The sequence below is a fragment of the Hyperolius riggenbachi genome, chromosome 10 (assembly GCF_040937935.1).
Source record: "Hyperolius riggenbachi isolate aHypRig1 chromosome 10, aHypRig1.pri, whole genome shotgun sequence".
Lineage (NCBI taxonomy): Eukaryota > Metazoa > Chordata > Amphibia > Anura > Hyperoliidae > Hyperolius > Hyperolius riggenbachi.
In genome coordinates, this window is record NC_090655.1 from 199,157,871 (window position 1) to 199,177,457 (window position 19,587).

General features: G+C 42.7%; 1 protein-coding gene across 3 annotated transcripts in view; it reads right to left on the reverse strand.

Annotated features, from left to right (window-relative positions):
• Positions 1–17,614, reverse strand: part of LOC137534202 (snaclec botrocetin subunit alpha-like) — a 32,420-nt gene extending 14,806 nt beyond the window's left edge. The window contains exons 1-4 of one of the 3 annotated variants that reach the window (XM_068255603.1): positions 17,431–17,614; positions 13,563–13,699; positions 10,823–10,891; positions 6,768–7,033 (exon numbers count right to left, since the gene is read on the reverse strand). In XM_068255603.1, the coding sequence (XP_068111704.1) occupies positions 6,768–7,033; positions 10,823–10,883 (327 nt within the window). In that variant the 5' untranslated portion in view covers positions 10,884–10,891; positions 13,563–13,699; positions 17,431–17,614. Of the gene's footprint in view, positions 1–6,767; positions 7,034–10,822; positions 10,892–13,562; positions 13,891–17,430 lie in introns of all 3 variants that reach the window. The other 2 variants (XM_068255602.1, XM_068255604.1) reach the window with 2 other exon arrangements.
• Between the last annotated feature and the right edge of the window lie 1,973 nt (positions 17,615–19,587).

Genomic DNA, 19,587 nt, shown 5'->3' on the forward strand with positions numbered 1-19,587 from the left:
AAGGTTCACAGACAGGAAACTGCCAAGAGTACTTACTTTTCTTGTTTCTTGTGGGAGGGGTTTCACCACAATATCAGCCATACAGCGCCCCCTGATGGTCTGTTTGTGAAAAGGAATAGATTTCTCATGTAAAAGGGGGTATCAGCTACTGATTGGGATAAAGTTCAATTCTTGGTCGGAGTTTCTCTTTAAGGACCAGAGCTGTCCTTATCCTTTTTTAGCCTGTGATTACTGTGATTGGCTCACAGTAATCAGGGGGTCAGGAGCCAATGAAATTGTAGTGACTGCCAACACACTTGATATAGCTAAACAAAAGTGCTATTTGTTTGGCTACATCAAGTGTGTTTCCACTACGATTGGCATGAGGAAGTGGGCTTAGAACCACAAAACGCATAGCCAATGTACTGTATAATAAATGTCATTATTAAAGTGAGCCACCACTTACCCTTTATTTTTAGTTGTTTTTAACTCAGTTTTATAATCTCAGCAACCCCCCCCCCCCACACACACACACACACACACACACACAATCTAGTCACAGTATTGAAAAACTTGTTGATCAAAATTGAAGGTGTGTACCAAACTTAAAGAGATCCCGAGGTGGCCTCATATAGGTGGATCAGGTAGCCGCCATCCATGCCACTCTCCACCGCTCCTGAGGCCCGCACTTTCCCACTTTCACTTTGGTGACCTCTGGGTCGCGGCACTGGAATGAGAAAGATCTCTCTCTCCCAGCTTGCAGGGGGGCGGGGGGCGGCCAGGGAGCGATAGCTGCCCAATGGCAGCTCTGGAAAGCCTGCAGGAATGTCCCTGGTGGACAATTTGAGCAGGGAATCCCTCTCCTCCCATTACCCTCCGAGAGAGTGACAAACATTTTCGCTAATTTTGAGGGGCTATAGTGCAGTGGGGGGATTCAAGATCAGCTAAAAAATAAAGACTATAGACACAACACCGGTAATAATGTTGTCAGAGAAAAACACGTTACACAGAACCATGGGCCCTTCAACGAGCCCACTAACGGGTGCCGTTGTTTTAATACATATGGATATGGCTTAAAGTGTACCAGAGCTGTGAATAAAATCAGATTTGATACTTACCCGCGGCTTCCTCCTGCTGCATAAACACATCTGTGTCCCACACCATCCTCCCGCGGTCTACCGTTCAGCCGTGATCAGTCCCGGTAACAGGCTCAGTCGGGTCCAGTATGTGTCTTCTGTGCATGCGTAGAACTCCGGCGCATGTGCAGTAGACCCAGACTGATGCGACTGGGTGTACTGATAGACCTAGGGCTTGATTCACTAAAGGCAGCCATACACTGGTCCATTTGCCATCAGATGGACCAACAGATAGAACACTCGCTGATCAAATCTGATCAGAGAGGGATCGTATGGCTGCCTTTACTGCAAACAGATTGTGAATCAATTCGCCAGCTATACATTACCTGCTCCTGCTGACACGAGTCCCCGCTGTCACCGCTGCTCCTTCTCCTGCTGGGCTCCAGGTTCCGGCTGGCTTCACTTCTTTCTGTCCGTGGAAGTTTAAACAGTAGAGGGCGCTCTACTGTTTAAACTTCCAGCCGGAACAGGAAGTTCAGTGAAGCCAGCCGGACTCGGAGCCCAGCGCGGAGAAGAAGACAGTGGAGAGAGCGGGGACACGCGACGGCGGAACAAGTAATGTATTGCAGCTAGCGTTGAGCAAAATCTTTCGCACGGACGGATCGATGGGAACGATTAATTTCGGACGGAAATCTATCGTTCTGTCAGCTTTTGCGCAACGATTTCGCAGCAGATTCGATCACAGTGATCGAATCTGCTGTATATCGGCAGGAAAATCGTTAGGTGTATGGGCTCCTTTAGACAAATAGCATGCCTTATCAAAGTTAGCACACCTTATCCAAGTTAACATGCCTTATCAGAGTAGCACAGCAAGCGCTACAAACCCGCAGAGGCTCAGGGCAGGACAAGTGGAGCTCTCGTCATTGCCAATTAGCAGGCATAAGTTCACTATGCTACTCTGATAAGGCGTGTTAACTTTGATAAGGCGTGTTATCTCTGATAAGACATGCTATTAGTGAATCAAGCCCTAGGTCTACCAGGTGTTTTAATTTGTAGCATTACACATTGTTTCCACTATTTTGTTTCATCTGTCCCAGCCTCTTTACCTGCAATGAACATCCAGTGGTCCTGTGCACAACTCAGATAAATATGTAAGGTTATACATGCAACATTCACAACACCTGTAAAATCTTGTAAAATGGTTGCACCTTCCCCAGGAATGCTGCACAGTTTTGCCTGATCACCTATTTATTATCCCACATCTCTATAAAAATCTGACAAGCTTATTAAAAGGCAAAGCAAAGTGCAGCGAAAAAAAAACAGCCCATAACAACCAATCCAATCTAACCTCTCCCAGGTTTACAGCAGTCATTGCACTATGAGGTGAGTGAATCATGCTGGTCACGGCACTCTGCACAATGCTAAAATCGCATAACCTTTCACAAGAAACGGTTTCTCTAACATGTTGGAAAATATCTTACTTTTGAACTGTTTGCAATGTGTAGTTTAGATGAATTCTATTTTTTTCCCCTAGTTGAACTTGATGGCCAAGGCGCAAAATAACTGCCCATGAACTGAGAAAAGTCAAGCGTGCAGCTGCCAAGATGCCACTTGCCACCAGTTTGGCCATATTTCAGAGCTGCAACATCACTGGAGTGCCCAAAAGCACAAGGTGTGCAATACTCAGAGACATGGCCAAGGTAAGAAAGGCTGAAAGACGACCACCACTGAACAAGACACACAAGCTGAAATGTCAAGACTGGGCCAAGAAATATCTCAAGACTGATTTTTGTAAGGTTTTATGGACTGATGAAATGAGAGTGAGTCTTGATGGGCCGGATGGATGGGCCCGTGGCTGGATTGGTAAAGGGCAGAGAGCTCCAGTCCGACTCAGACGCCAGCAAGGTGGAGGTGGAGTACTGGTTTGGGCTGGTATCATCAAAGATGAGCTTGTGGGGCCTTTTCAAGTTGAGGATGGAGTCAAGCTCAACTCCCAGTTTCTGGAAGACACCTTCTTCAAGCAGTGGTACAGGAAGAAGTCTGCATCCTTCAAGAAAAACATGATTTTCATGCAGGACAATGCTCCATCACACGTGTCCAAGTACTCCACAGCGTGGCTGGCAAGAAAGGGTATAAAAGAAGAAAAACTAATGACATGGCCTCCTTGTTCACCAGATCTAAACCCCATTGAGAACCTGTGGTCCATCATAAAATATGAGATTTACAAGGAGGGAAAACAGTACACCTCTCTGAACAGTGTCTGGGAGGCTGTTGTTGCTGCTGCACGCAATGTTGATGGTGAACAGATCAAAACATTGACAGAATCCATGAATAAAAACTACACACATCTGATTTTTCTTTCAAACAACAAGATTTGACTTTATTCGAGACCTAATAAAGTAAAAGATTTGAAAAGGGAAGAACTTCTAGTACCAAGAGAAAGGCAGGATGAGGTGGGGGGTAGAAACAAGCGAATTGTTAGCACCTTCTCACAGGAGTCAGAAGAAATAAAGAAGATCCTGAACAAGCACTGGACGGTCCTCCAATTGGACCCTCAATTGAAAGAGATCCTCCCAAAAAGGCCCCTGGTTACTTACAGGAGAGGAAGGAATATTGGAGACTAATTGGTTCATTCCTTCCTACCGATAACAAATAGGCCAATTAAAAAGACATGGTTGGAGAGGCCATTGAAGGGGATGTATAAATGTGGCCGGTGTAAAGCCTGTCCAAATGTGAAAATATGTAAGAACTTTGTGGCCCCCAAGGATGAGAAACTGTACCAAATTTTGGATTTCTTTAATTGTGATACAGAAGGGGTGGTGTATGGTATAGAATGCCCCTGCCCAAAACTGTATATTGGTGAAACAACAAGACAGGTGAAACAAAGAATCCTAGAGCACCTGGGAAACATAAGGACTCCCGAAAGATATTCCGGTATCGAGACACTTTAGAGAGGTTCATGATGGTAATGTAAATTGTGTAAAATTCTTTGTTTTGCAACAATGGAAGATGGGACCAAGAGGTGGCAATCTAGATTTAAAACTACGCCAATTGGAGGCTAAATGGATATACCGTCTGGGAACCATGAGTCCCAGGGGACTCAATGAAGGTTTTACTTATACCCCATTTATATAAAGGTCCCCTATTAATTCATGATACCTCCTTTCTCCTTCTCTTAAAATAAAATAAATGAGTCTCCCTCCCCCCCACCCGGCCCTGAGGGACCGTTGGAAGGAGTGTAATCTGCATATTTCCCCCTCACTCAGCATTCATTTGCCCCACAATATCTTTCTTTCCTTGTAATTAAGGATTGTTATAGGGTTTTGAGATGTATCTATAAATACCTAATCATCTTATGAGATTTATTACAATTAGTTGACTCTTATTTCTTCCTGCTAGAAGATAGTGACAATTGATAGCTTTGAGGTGTATAGAGTGTTGACATAAACCTGGTGAAGCAAAGTTTATTTGTATTCCAAGATATACTCCCTTGCACCTGTTATAATATTATATTAATCATAAAGGTTATCTGGCTTTCTGTTATAAATGTAACACTATCTAAATATAGAATAATCAGCAGGCTTAATGGCACTGGGTATCTGTGAATAATATCCCAAGCTAACTGTAATATTGTAGAATGATTAATAATGAAAAATTATGAGGATGAAGAATTTTTGGGTGAATAGAGAAATATTAACATACTTCCATGTCAAACAGTGCGCACTGTGGATAGATGCACCCCTCAGACGTGTATTAGAGAAAGCGGAAGAGATTGCGTCTGAGAGGCTGACATGGAGACATACAAACACACAGGAGATACTCACTTCCCAAACAGTTCTCTGCTGCTTATATAAAGCCTGCAGGCTGCTTGTAAGCCAATCAAGCCTTACAAGCAGCCTGCAGGCTTTATATAAGCAGCAGAGAACTGTTTGGGAAGTGAGTATCTCCTGTGTGGCTGACATGGAGACAGGCGGATAATACGCGCTACTCCGCAGACGTGTATTCAATGAATGCGGAAGAACCGACTGTTTACCCTCACTATGGTAACAGGGACACGCTGAGAGGTTGCCATGGAGATAGGTGGAAACTACGCGCTACTCCGCAGACATGTATCTAATGAATGCGGAAGAACTGGCTGCTTACCGTCACTATGGTAATAGTGACACGCTCTGAGATCACGCCCCCGTACATCGGAGGCAATGGGGAATGTACTACGAGGCGGGTTTCCTCATGACGTAATGGGAGGGGAGGCATGGATGACGTTGGGTCACATGCTCTGTTCTGGACCAATAGGGAGGCCCCAATGTAATCCTATGGAGATCCTCGCCGAGGACGGCGTTCTGAGAGATTTATGCCGTTTTGGGACACCTCTTTGGAACTATTAGTTGTAGAAGAAGGTATATTATTCATAGTGAACTTTGTGGATGTACAAGGTTCGCAGAAATAAGGTATTTTTAACTACAGGGAGAAGATAGAGTACCCAATAGGATTCAGGGGATCTTGATTGATGACCATTTGGACCAATGGAAACCCTAATGGTTGGTGGGAGGCACCAAAAGATATGACTCCACCCACTCCCATGGACATATAAGGGAGATGAGCAACACTGCTCATTTGATAGCTGACTTTGCTTGAGAGAACATCTCTCATTTGTTATTTTCCTTGACAATGTTGTTGTAAATAGCTGTGTGTCTCTACTATAATGCACTTTGCACCCTAGCACTTTAATTATATATGCCCTGACGACGGCTCTATTTTTATGAGCCGAAACATGTCGGTTTTGGTGGAGGGCTTTTCTTTATTTAGGTAGAAATTACTCAGCAAAATTAGTGTTTGGCGGGAGGCAGTAACCCTGGGTGGCAAATCAACACATAATGCCCTCTGGGTTAAAAATGTATTTAACTGCCAAGCGAAACAATTGAAAAATTGGTAAAAAGGAAAAATAGAAAATAATGATATGTTATATATATAGTACATTTTAATAAATATGAAGTAAAAGTTACGTTTTATTAGGTCTCGAATAAAGAATCCATGGATGGCAGGCTTTTGAGTGTCCTTGCAAAGAAAGGTGGCTATATTGGTCACTGATTTGTTTTTGTTTTGTTTTTGAATGTCAGAAATGTATATTTGTGAATGTTGAGATGTTATATTGGTTTTACTGGTAAAAATAAATAATTGAAATGGGTATATATTTGTTTTTTGTTAAGTTGCCTAATAATTATGCACAGTAATAGTCACCTGCACACACAAATATCCCCCTAAAATAGCTAAAACTAAAAACAAACTAAAAACTACTTTCAAAAATATTCAGCTTTGATATTAATGAGTTTTTTGGGTTCATTGAGAACATGGTTGTTGTTCAATAATAAAATTATTTCTCAAAAATACAACTTGCCTAATAATTCTGCACTCCCTGTATACTACCTATACTGGGGGCAACTATACTACCTACAGTGGGGCAACTATACTAGGTACCTATACTGAGTAAGCTATACTGGCTACCTATACAGGGGCTACAATATTGGCTACCTATACTGGGGCAACTATACCTGGCTACCTTATACGGGGCCCCTATACCTGGCTACCTACCTACCTATACCAAGGGTGAAAAGTTTCAGGTGCTGTGCGATCAATCCAAATCAGGCGGGGCGCATCCTCACAAGTTTGCCTCAGGCAGCAAAAAGTCTGGTAACCATTATAGTCAAGATTTACCTCAGCATCTTTCCAGGCCAGTTGTTTGGAGACATAGATGTGACAGTAGTCAAGGTAGGAGATCCATCCATCTTTACATGGGCCCTGACAGAAATAATTGGGGTTCAGTTCATCTGGAACAGGAGCTGGTGGTTTATTCTTATCAGGGCTTTCGTGTGAATGTGAGGATGAGTGAGAGTGACTCCCCAAGAATGGCAGGTGAAATTCAGAAGACTTAGACTTTGACTTGGAATCTTCATGGCTATTATGCTTTCCAAATAGGAAACCTACAAAAATGGATCACTTATTAGCAGCCTTTAAGAGGAGGTAGAAAAGTCTGTTTTGTCAGTGCTATACAGTATATGTATTTTTTACAGTATATTAACTGCGTCCATCTAAAAATGGTGCAGGGAGAAAAATGGCACATCGTTCTGCCGATAAATGTATCATAAATAGCGTTTTGTGATACATTTATTGCAGAACAGTGCGCCATTAAAAAATGCAGGGAGGTTTGTATAGGCAGCGTGGTTTGGGGGAGAGAGGCAGCAGGACACTGGAGGGAATAGGCATCGGTGTACAATATCCCCACATTACCTTGTCCCGGGCCGCCGATCGCTCCTTCACTTCTTCCGTTAGATTGCTGTAGTCCTGCTGCCAGCCAATCACCATGTGGGGACTGAAACCACATGGTGATTGGCTGGCTGCAGGACTACAGCAAAGTAACGGAAGAAGTGAAGGAGCGATCGGCAGCCCGGGACAAGGTAATGTATGGATGTTGCACAGCGATGCCTATTCCCTCCAGTGTCCCGCTGCCTCTCTCCCCCCCGACCCCCTCTGCCCTCTGCATTTTTTAAGACTTATAACGCTATTTAGCGCTATAAGTGTAAGGCACACTGCCTGCGCCATTTTTTAACACTTATAACGCTAAATAGTGTTATATAATGTAAGTCTATGATGCGCCATTTTCATTCCCCTGGCGCTGTGCGCCATTTTTATCTGTCACGATATTAACTAGCATTACATACTTGAAACAGAAGGTACTATGAAAATTAATACTGTTGCTTTGTAAGCCAAAGATGTATCTAGAGTCGCTAGTGTACAGTACACCTTTATCCCTAAATGGCACTGAATCACTTAAGCCGCGTACACACCTTTGATGGATGTTGCCCGTCAGGGATCCGGACCTGATACCCTTGGCGACATCGCTGGGCCGGGTTGCGCACACGCGGGATAGCTGTGTAGCTGATAGCTGTGAAGTGCTTCTTCACTCACTGTGACCAGAGATGGATTAAGATGTAATGGGGCCCTAGGCAAGGAAATAGACATGGGGACCCCTTGTGGTCCTTTTGCTAAGCTGAAGTGAAGAAGGAAGCAGGTGGGCCCCTTGAAACCAACTAGGCCCCAAACACCTGCCTACCTTCTTTCCCCTCAGGAGAGGAGTAGACGCTTTGTGTACCGCACCTCCCTTGTGGCTGCATCTCCCTCCGTTCTAAGTAACTTCTCCGGTGTCAGCGGCGGCATATTATTCAAGCTGGGAGGGCGCCCTTTGACCCTCACGCTGACACCTCGCAGTACGCGTTGCCGGCTCTGCGCTGGCGCTCTCCTCTTGTCATAATCATGTGCGCCTGGAATGCATCAGCCTGGCGCACATGATGACATAAGGAGAGCGCCAGCGCAGAGCCGGAAACGCGTACTGCGAGGTGTCAGCGTGAGGGTCAAAACACCAGAGAATTTACTTAGAACGGAGGGGGACACAGCCACAAGGGAGGTGCGGTAAGAGACCACACACCTCCCCTTACACAAAGCGTCCCAGCTAGGTCTTATTTACCGGGGTAGGTCTTATATTTCAAGCATTCTGGAAATATTACCTGGGCCTTATTTTCGGGGTAGTTCATCATACCACAATATAGTATCTGTTTCCAGAGGAAAGCAAATTACCCTACCTGTATGTTTTTAAACTGTGGCAGAAAGCTAAAATCCAGATACTAATCTTTTACCGGTTAGATGTTAGAGAAGGCCTCAGCAGAAATAATGTTTAAAGGACCTCTGTCGCGAAAATCTTAAAATTTAAAATACATGTTAGCATATGCAAATAAGAAGTACGTTTCTTCCCGAGTTAAATGAGCCATAAATTACTTTTCTCCTACGTTGCTGTCACTTACAGTAAGTAGTAGAATTCTGACATTACCGACAGTTTTTGGACTAACCCATCTTCTCATAGGGGGTTCTTAGGGTTTTCTTTATTTTTAAAAGTACTTAGTGAATGGCGGTTGCTCCGTCCAACTGCCAAAAAAAGTGTATGGTGAGCAGGGAGGCTGGCCAGCATCATTGTATAAATCCTTTTCAGGGAATGTCTTTATAAATAATAAAGGCCATGCTGAGAATCCCCCATGAAGAGATGGACTAACCAAAACCTGTCGGTAATGTCAGATTTCTACTACCTACTGTAAGTGACAGCAACATAGTAGAAAAAAAGTCATTTATGGCTCATTTTACTCTGGAAGAAATGTACTTCTTATTTGTATGTGTTTTAAATTTTAAGATTTTCGCGACAGTTCCTCTTTAACACTGCTGCAACTGCTTACTTTGTGCTGCTCGATGCAGTTCAAAGCTATGCAGAGTCTCTATTGCATGCAGAAAATCGCCATGTGATCCTTCTCTCTATATTATTTTTTCATCAACTTTTTACTTTTTTAAAGTCAATAACCACTTTAGCTATAATACGTTAGTTATTTGGTGGCGTTTCCATTAATCAATATATGTCGTTTAACAAAAGTCATCTAAATAAAAAAAATAAAAAAAAGTCCACACTTTTATTAAAATGCTACTGGCTGTTTTTTTTTATTTTTATTAATTTATTTATTTTGACAGATTAAAATAAAATGCATCACTTTATTGTATGTACATTGCAGTATTGTTTGTTATAAGTGATCACCCATAACTGAAATACAAGGGTAAATTCTAGGTACACACTATGAGATTTTCTGGCAGATTTACTGGCAGATCGATTCTTTCCATGATGTCCGATCTGATTTCCGATCGATTTCCAATTGTTTTTCTGATCAATTTCCGAGTGATTTCGGTTCACCCCTATTGGAAATAGATCGGGAAACGATCGGAAATCTATCTGAAATCAGATCAGACATGTTGGAAATAATTGACCTAACAGTAAATCTGCCAGAAAATCTCATAGTGTGTACCTAGCATAACACTGTGTAATTTAATTTGCATCTGTCAGGTTAACCTCTTCTCTCCCTGCACTGGTTTTCACATGACTGCAGAATTCCGGTGACTGTTTGCTCATTAGCATTAAAGAGACTCTGTAACAAATTGTTTATCTTTATTTCTTCTATGCTATAAGTTCCTATGCCTTTTCTAATGTGGTCTGGCTTACTGCAGCTTTTCCTAATTGCACAGTAGCTGTGTTATCTCTGTTATATGATCTAATCTTCTCTCTATAGTCGGCACAGTCAGGCTGAGGCAGTCAGACTGGAATGTGCAGGGCTGCTTGTGATTAGCTAGAAGCTGTACACACCCCCTGCAGGCTCTGTGTGACTAACACACTCTGCTTAGCTGAGCCTATTAGAAGCTGGTTAGTTTGTTTGTAAACACTGCCTAAAACTGGCAATTACAAGCCAGGTTTGCAGCAGAGAATGGCAGAAACAGCACAGAGGGGACCAGGAGCACATAATGAATAGAATGGTATGCTTTTTATTGTAAGAATTTCAGAGTACAGATTCTCTTTAACATTCCTCCAACCCATAGGTGAGGAGTATGATGTAACTACAACCACGGGGTTAAAAACCTTGTACAAATATATGATACATGCTTAAATAAAAGAGGTAATCATGTGAAGAAATAATCAGAAGATACAGAGTGCCTACTAAAAAAAAAAATTCCTTAATTGATTAAATGAAAATGACTGTTACTTTCTGGAAAACCCTGGTAATTACCTTTCGATGTAGCATAAAGTCTACAATGGGCACATGAACTATAACACTACAATCAAGGTGAATTCTCCCAGCTCTATAGAAAACAATTATACTGTATATGATATGAAAAAACATATTTCCTACCCTGAGAATCAGGAAAAGACAGCAGGATGATCAGAATCACCACCGGTGGCATCAGAGACATTGTTAGACCTGCAGAAACACAGTGCAATGATCAGACAATCCAGTGCATCACATATGACCTTATATTCCTACCTTATGGGGAGATATGGCAATTTGTTATATATTTAGTCTTCTTAGCATTGCCATTTGCTGAGCAGAAGGAGTAGAGATTTGCTGGAAATGTTTATATTCAACTATTTTTGAAAGCCTAGTCATACTGGAAAAATTGTGATGCAAAGCAATTAAAGTGAAATTCTTCATTAGGTTTAAATAAAAATGTTAGAAATGGGCGTAACTAGATCCCCCGTGACCCCTAACCTCATGTGGGGATAAGGAGCTCCTAATCCAACATCCAAGCAGTGGCAGCAGAGCATCATACATAACCTGCTTCCACCAGGACAGGTCCTCCTTCCGATGCATGTCACATGACATGCAGAGATGGGAGCCACAAGATGATAGGCTACAAGGCCCGCTGCTGCTCTGCCTAACTGGGGGTAGCTGGAGGCTGCCTATTACTGTGGCCTGGAGGGAGGGGGGGGGGGGGGGTAATCAGTGGAATTTTACTGGGTGGACAAATTATAGCTATATGCCTGGCATAGTATAATTGCTGCACAACAGTGAACGCCAGGTAAGGCAAGACCTATCAACACAACCATCACACACACACACACACACACACACACTACCAGTACAAGACAATCACTTACAGAACTATAAATAATATACATAGTGGGTTACGAATAGTTACACATAATAGGTGATAAAAAGTGACTGGTGGTGGGTGACAAGTTGTGACAGATAGCAAGTAGTAGTATAAGTAGTGGTAGTGGTAGTAGTAGTAGTAGTAGTAGTAGTAGTAGTAGTAGTAGTAGTAGTAGTAGTAGTAGTAGTAGTAGTAGTAGTAGTAGTAGTAGTAGTAGTAGTAGTAGTAGTAGTAGTAGTAGTAGTAGCTTTTACATTGCCCTTGTTGACAGTGGGTGGATTAGCAGTAACTCTCTGGTGGTCAGTGGCCCAGATCGCTTAGCAGAGGTATCACCTCTCTCCTATGTTATCCCAGCTTCTGCCCCTCTCCTTCTCCCTATGTCTACCTTGTGCAGGGGGTGGGACCTCTTCCTGCACCTGTGGTGTCATATCCTCCCTCCTCTTCCCCCTTGCTAGGTTGTATCATCCAATTATGAGGCAAGGGGGACCACACCACTCAGGTGAGGGCATAAACAGAGCATGTCCTCACCACTAGAGTGTGCCCCAATCACAGGTCTGAATGGCCTGAGTGACTGTGCCTAGCAAAAGTCCTGCTGTACAATTCTATTTGTCATTATAATTTTTTATTAAAAATTACCTTACCTTTCTATTTCCATTTGCAGTGAACTATGAATTTCTAAGACTGACTGGAAGTTCAAATCACATTTCTTTTCAAGTGCATAGTATGTACTCTGTAGGCATTACAGACTTTAAAAATGTTTTACTTCCTTTGCTTAAAGGAATACTGTAGGGGGTCAGGGTAAAATGAGTTGAACTTACCTGAGGCTTCTAATGGTCCCCCACAGACATCCTGTGCTCGCGCAGCCAGTGTGATACTCCGGCCCTACCTCCGGTTCCCTTCTGGAATTTCAGACTTTAAAATCTGAAAACCACTTCGCCTGCATTGCCGTGTCCTCGCTCTCGCTGATGCGTACTGCGCAGGCCCAGTATGGTCTGTGCCTGCGCAGTACACTCCTGGTGACATCAGTGGGATCGAGGACACGGCAACGCAGGCACAGTGGTTTTCAGACTTTAAAGTCTGAAATTCCAGAAGGGAACCGGAGGCAGGGCCGGAGCATCAGTGAGTGGCTGTGCGGGCACAGGATGTCTGTGGGAGACCATTAGAAGCCCCAGGTAAGTTCAACTCATTTTCCCCTGACCCCCCCTACAGTATTCCTTTAAGTAATAAGCTGCACATAGAAGGGACAGTTAGATTAGTGTAGAGTAACACAGCTGTGGGGCTTATCTGAATTTCCCTGCGACTGATGTAGTCCTGCTCCACCCTACCTCATCAGCCAATAAATATAGCTGCATGGAAAAACATGAATATGATGGATGGTTTTCCTAGTGTCTCTTTAATCAAGGTAGACAACTGTAAGGCATGTAGAGAGCTGCTACATTGCAATCAATACAAAAAGAGGCTTCAATGAAACAGCAGATCAAGAGTACGGTCTGTCAGGAACCAGCCCCACGGCAAGCCTGCAGAGACAGTTCCTGACTGGGGTTTTCTCATTTCGACCACATCGAGAGGGGAAGCAGCCTTAATCAAGCTAACACAAGGCTTTCACCCCTTAGCAACACTTCACTCTGCCACCACTAGCTGCCGCTAGACACTTCGATAATTCCCACTCTGCTGTCAAATGGCCTGCACTCAGTTCAGCGTTTTCGTATTTGGGTCAGCTTCGAGCTTTAGGCCAGAATACGACAACGCCACACACCCAATGCAATCACACGGTAGCAAGACACAACCCAAGCATTACAATCAGGCACTGAACTTGTAACACACTTACACTGTGGTCTCTCTCTAGGAATGCGAGTGCTGCTAGTACATCAGAAATCAGGCTTATTAAATAACAGTGCATAAAGAAATATATACAAAATATTTACAAAAACAAAGAAAAAACTACAAAGGCACACAACAAGACAGTTTGCAAAAATAAAAACAGGAATCAAACGTTACCAGCATGAAGGTATGAACTTGGTTTTGCGGGAGGATGCAGCTGGTCAGAAACCAGGATAGTCTTAGCTTCTTGCTACCTCCGGAGAACTACAAGTTCTGAGTCTCCCAAGCTGATTTTTTATAGCAAGCAGTGTATCCTGGTGGTACAAGTCCAGATATAATTTAATTTCCTCAGATGGTTTGCACAGATCTCTTGTAATATCCTTGCTCGCTGTGATATGCAAATTTCAAAGGTTTCCTGTCCCACTTAGACTCTAGACAGTCCAATTGTATATTTCAACAACAGGTAGCTTTTTACAAGTATACAGTGTTCAAGCAATGCAGACACCTTGAAAAGGACATCAGGAGATTCAGGTCAAAAAGTTGGATCGTTATCTAATTAACTGTTTCCTTGCTGGAGGCTAGGTAGATATTTCCTAATTCAATGTTCAGGTGTCTTTGGGCTACTCAACTTAACAGGTCTATTCAACTTATCTGGTCTGTTCAAATGAGATTTACAGCCCTTTCTGAGAGGTGCAAACTTACAATGCCCAGGTGATCATTCTTTCAAAGTCAGCAGCCAGGCTGTCTCAAACAGACCTACACATACAGTGGCTTGCAAAAGTATTCGGCCCCCTTGAAGTTTTCCACATTTTGTCATATTACTGCCACAAACATGAATCAATTTTATTGGAATTCCACGTGATAGACCAATACAAAGTGGTGTACACGTGAGAAGTGGAATGAAAATCATACATGATTCCAAATTTTTTTTACAAATCAATAACTGCAAAGTGGGGTGTACGTAATTATTCAGCCCCCTTTGCTCTGAGTGCAGTCAGTTGCCCATAGACATTGCCTGATGAGTGCTAATGACTAAATAGAGTGCACCTGTGTGTAATCTAATGTCAGTACAAATACAGCTGCTCTGTGAGGGCCTCAGAGGTTGTCTAAGAGATAATTGGGAGCAACAACACCATGAAGTCCAAAGAACACACCAGACAGGTCAGGGTTAAAGTTATTGAGAAATTGAAAGCAGGCTTAGGCTACAAAAAGCCTTCAACATCCCACGGAGCAATGTTCAAGCGATCATTCAGAAATGGAAGGAGTATGGCACAATTGTAAACCTACCAAGACAAGGCCGTCCACCTAAACTCACAGGCCGAACAAGGAGAGCGCTGATCAGAAATGCAGTCAAGAGGCCCATGGTGACTCTGGACGAACTGCCGAGATCTTCAGCTCAGGTGGGGGAATCTGTCCATAGGACAACTATTAGTCGTGCACTGCACAAAGTTGGGCTTTATGGAAGAGTGGCAAGAAGAAAGCCATTGTCAACAGAAAAGCATAAGAAGTCCCGTTTGCAGTTTGCCACAAGCCATGTGGGGGACACAGTAAACATGTGGAAGAAGGTGCTCTGGTCAGATGAGACCAAAATGGAACTTTTTGGCCAAAATGCAAAACGCTATGTGTGGCGGAAAACTAACACTGCACATCACTCAGAATGCACCATCGCCACTGTCAAATATGGTGGTGGCAGCATCATGCTCTGGTGGTGCTTCTCTACAGCAGGGACAGGGAAGCTGGTCAGAGTTGATGGGAAGATGGATGGAGCCAAATACAGTGCAATCTTGGAAGAAAACCTCTTGGAGTCTGCAAAAGACTTGAGACTGGGGCAGAGGTTCACCTTCCAGCAGGACAATGACCCTAAACATAAGGCCAGGGCAACAATGGAATGGTTTAAAACAAAACATATCTATGTGTTAGAATGGCCCAGTCAAAGTCCAGATCTAAATCCAATTGAGAATCTGTGACAAGATCTGAAAACTGCTGTTCACAAACACTGTCCATCTAATCTGACTGAGCTGGAGCTGTTTTGCAAAGAAGAATGGGCAAGGATTTCAGTCTCTAGATGTGCAAAGCTGGTAGAGACATACCCTAAAAGACTGGCAGCTGTAATTGCAGCAAAAGGTGGTTCTATAAAGTATTGACTAAGGGGGCTGAATAATTACGCACACCCCACTGTGCAGCTATTTTTTTGTAAAAAATGTTTGGAATCATGTATGATTTTCGTTCCACTTCTCACATGTACACCACTTTGTATTGGTCTTTCACGTGGAAATAAAATTGATTCAGGTTTGTGGCAGTAATGTGACAAAATGTGGAAAACTTCAAGGGGCCCGAATACTTTTGCAAGCCACTGTATGACATAGTACACAGCAGACATAAAATGAAAAAATGTGGCTTCCACAAGATACACATTCAAAAATGTCTGCTGTATTATTACAATCACACGGTCAACCAATACAAAACACAGGCTTCTAACAACTTACAGGAAATAAAAAAACTAATATATCTTGATCAGTTTACTGACTGTACACTAATGGCAAAAGTCTTAAGGTTGCCATACACTGGCCCGATTCCCGGCCGTTTCGACAGCAGATTCGATCCTGGGATCGAATCTGCTGCCAATCGTTCGCGGTAAACGCCGCCGACGATCCGATTTCCTCCCGAAATCGGATCGGTCCGTCGATCGCGCCGTGCGGGAAATTACCCTCGATCGCCCGCGGGTAAAGTGCGCGTCGCTAGCGGCGGCCGATCCGATGAAAAATACATTACCTGATGCGGGCTCCCGGGCGTCTTCTCCGCATCTTCTCAGCGCTGCACCCGCTCCATCCCGGCGCTTCCTGGGTCACTGCAGTGACCCAGGAAGTTCAAATAGAGGGCGCTCTATTTGAACTTCCTGGTCATGAAGTGACACAGGAAGCGCCGAGATGGAGCAAGAACAGAGCGGTGCAGCGTGGAGAAGATGCCCGGGAGCCAGCGTCAGGTAATGTATGCGCGGGGGGAGGACAGGCGGCAGGAGCAGCTGAACAGATTGTGATCGGTTTCAGGCTGAAATCGATTCACAATCTGTTTGCAGTAAAGGCAGCCATACGATCCCTATCTGATCAGATTCGATCAGATAGGGATCTGTCAGCTGGTCGATCTGATGGCACATCGACCAGTGTATGGCTGCCTTTAAGAAAACCCCTGCACCACATTAGCTGGGGCAGGGGTGCTTATCTGATCACTCCACTATAAGGGCTATTAGCATCACAATCCCCCACTCATCCTTATTTGAACTCACTGGCCCAGGGAGTGTCTAGAAAACTTAATGACCAGCAGCAGTTGGTATCTAGTACTTTTGTGAGCTACAGAAGACTCTACCCGCATGATCATTGCCAGGCTTCTCCAACCATTGTTGAAGGCCAAAGCAAGCTTCTAAATAGAGATAAGAGCCTCACCATTTGTCTTTGCAGCCTCAACTTATCATAGAACGTCAGTGCTCTGGACAGCAATCTCAGCACTTACCAGCTGAGAGGGAGCTTCATAGGGCAATGCTAACCCGATCCTAAACCTTTATCAAAAACCACAGTTTTATACATGCCACCACCACGTGTTTTTACATCGAACAATCCAAATGGTATGTCAAATCAGCAGAATAGCTGCAGTTCTGTCCTATGATAGCAATACTGATGTCTTTTAGTAAAGATAATCAAGAGTTGCAGAGCACAGTACTACTAAAGAAGAAACTTAAGTTTCAAAAGCTTGGAAGAAAACATGTGTACAGTTGTCTGAATTTGTTGGGTTAATACTCTACGACTAACCCTGAACCATACCTCATTTGCTCAGTCAGGCTGAATACAGGTGAGGAAGATAACACATTTATAAGTAATGTACAATCTGTGTGTGTCCCTCCAAACACCTCCCTTTCCACCACCATCTCAATAGATGAAAACAGATAAATAGAGGATAACGAAGGTTTGAGAGCGCTACAATGGCTTTGCAATGGAGCCCTGTCCCATATCCAATTAAACGCGCTATAAAATGCAAAGAGGCAGCTACATACCTGCAAGTCTTGTCCCGCTGCCTTCTAAAGTAACCTGTAGGATGTTTATATAGCTCCCCAACTGGTTGAAGGTGCAGTAAATTGTCAGTGCTGTGATTTATGCTGTTTGACTTCATATTCCGAATAAGTGAGCAGCTATGGATTAACACACCCACTGTGCAAACTCAACTGTGTGACAAATCACCCCTCACCCAGGTCACTGAGTGTCGGCATGTGGTGGAGCCTCTGCCTGTGACAGTGATCATTTTGCCACAAGAGTTTTTACTGTTTTTATGTCATATTGCACAATCAATACAGTATGAAAGAACCATAAAACTTTCCATTCTCCCACCTGAGCACAGCTTCTATTTGGTTCTGCGATATTCATTCAGCATTTAGTACAACCTGATTACTGAACATTACAGAGGATCTGTAGTGAAAATAACATAATGAATACAATTGCTTATATTTTTACAATATTTATGTATAAATTATTTAGTCAGCGTTTGCCCATTGTAAAATCTTTTCTCACTCCGATTTACATTCTGAAATTTATCACAGGTGGCGACATATTTAGCCCTGGTGGGTGCGGCTCTGCGGATTGCTTGGTTACTGAACGTTCCGAAGCCGAAGCGAAGTACAAAATATATGCTTCTTTAGTAATAGTCAAATATTACAATTGGTGGGTGGCTCAACAATGTCACCACTAACCCGTCGGAAGGTGTATAGGTGTACTGAGTCGACTGATTGAGATCCACTTTGAACAGTTCTGGGGGGGGGGGGGGGGGGGAGAACGGGACGACAACACACTGAAGGTGGCCACACGCCATACAATTTTTTAAATATCTGTTCAATTTAAGAATTGCAATCAATTTTTCTGACTGATTGTAACATTTCAAAAATATGACCAATGTACCACACACCTATGTTCAATTTTTCCCCCAATTATGATAAAAATGATTGGAAACTCTGACAAAATTGCTAGGGTGTGTATATTAATAAATTGACAATCCAACACATACCATACAATCTTCAGAAAGATTGAAGAAAAATATCTGGCAGTCCGGATCGATTAAAATCGAAGAAAACGGGAAATCCGATCGGATTTTTCAGTCGAATGAAAAAAAAGCTTTCGATTTTTTCGTGAGATACGATCGTTTTTATCGAATTACTGTAAAATCGGATCATTTTATTGTATCGTGTGTGGCCACCTTGAGACTTCTTTCCTTCTTTACTTTCTCGCTTTCTTTTTTTTCATTATCTTAGCTATTCTCCTCTTTTTCTCATACTTCTATGGCTCTGAATCTAGTGTCCATGGAACATATGATATTTTTGTTATGTTGAACCATTAACGACAATCAATATGCTACATAATGTGGCCTGAAATGTAGAAAAAAATAATAAAAGACTAGGAAGCAGAAGACAGAAGAATAGAAGAATCCGAGGAACAGAGGAATAAGGAAGAAAAAATAAGTACATTAAAAATGCTGAAGAGCAATAGAAGTATCCAAAAGAATACAGTATGGTGCCACAGGATGGAAGATGTAAATATGCACAGGCCACTAGTTGTTAATATCACCCTTATAAACCCTTATTCATTGTTGTCTTTGTGAACAAAAAGGGAGTGGAAGCGTGCCCCCCAAAAATATAAATACAGTAATAAAGCCTTACATAAATAACAGGAAAAAAGAGAGCACCCCCCAAACCTATTTAAATCCAACCAAGCTATGAATACTAGTAAACAAAATTGTCTTATGTATTTGTACAGTATATATTCTATAGAGAAATAAATGCGATTCTGATTCTGAAATGAATCCGAGGGCCAGGATTCCAACATGCTTCTTCGAGACAAAGTTGGTAATTAACATCACTCAGTAAATTCCAGTGTAATAAAAGGTCAGCCCAGAGAGCAGCTAACAGGTACAGGGCTCCCATTTCAAAAATAAATACACAAAACTTATTAGGAGCACTAACACGATTTAGAAAGATAACAATGTAAACTAGTTTGGAACTTAGGTATAAAATAGAGATGTCTAGATTTTAGGTCATAGAAACCATTTTGTATTTTGCCATGGTAAAAAGTCGAATCAATATTAACCCTTGCACTCAAAGCTTACACTTGCAACAACTAATATAACACACAGCAAAAAAAACAACAACAACAACAAAATAATAATA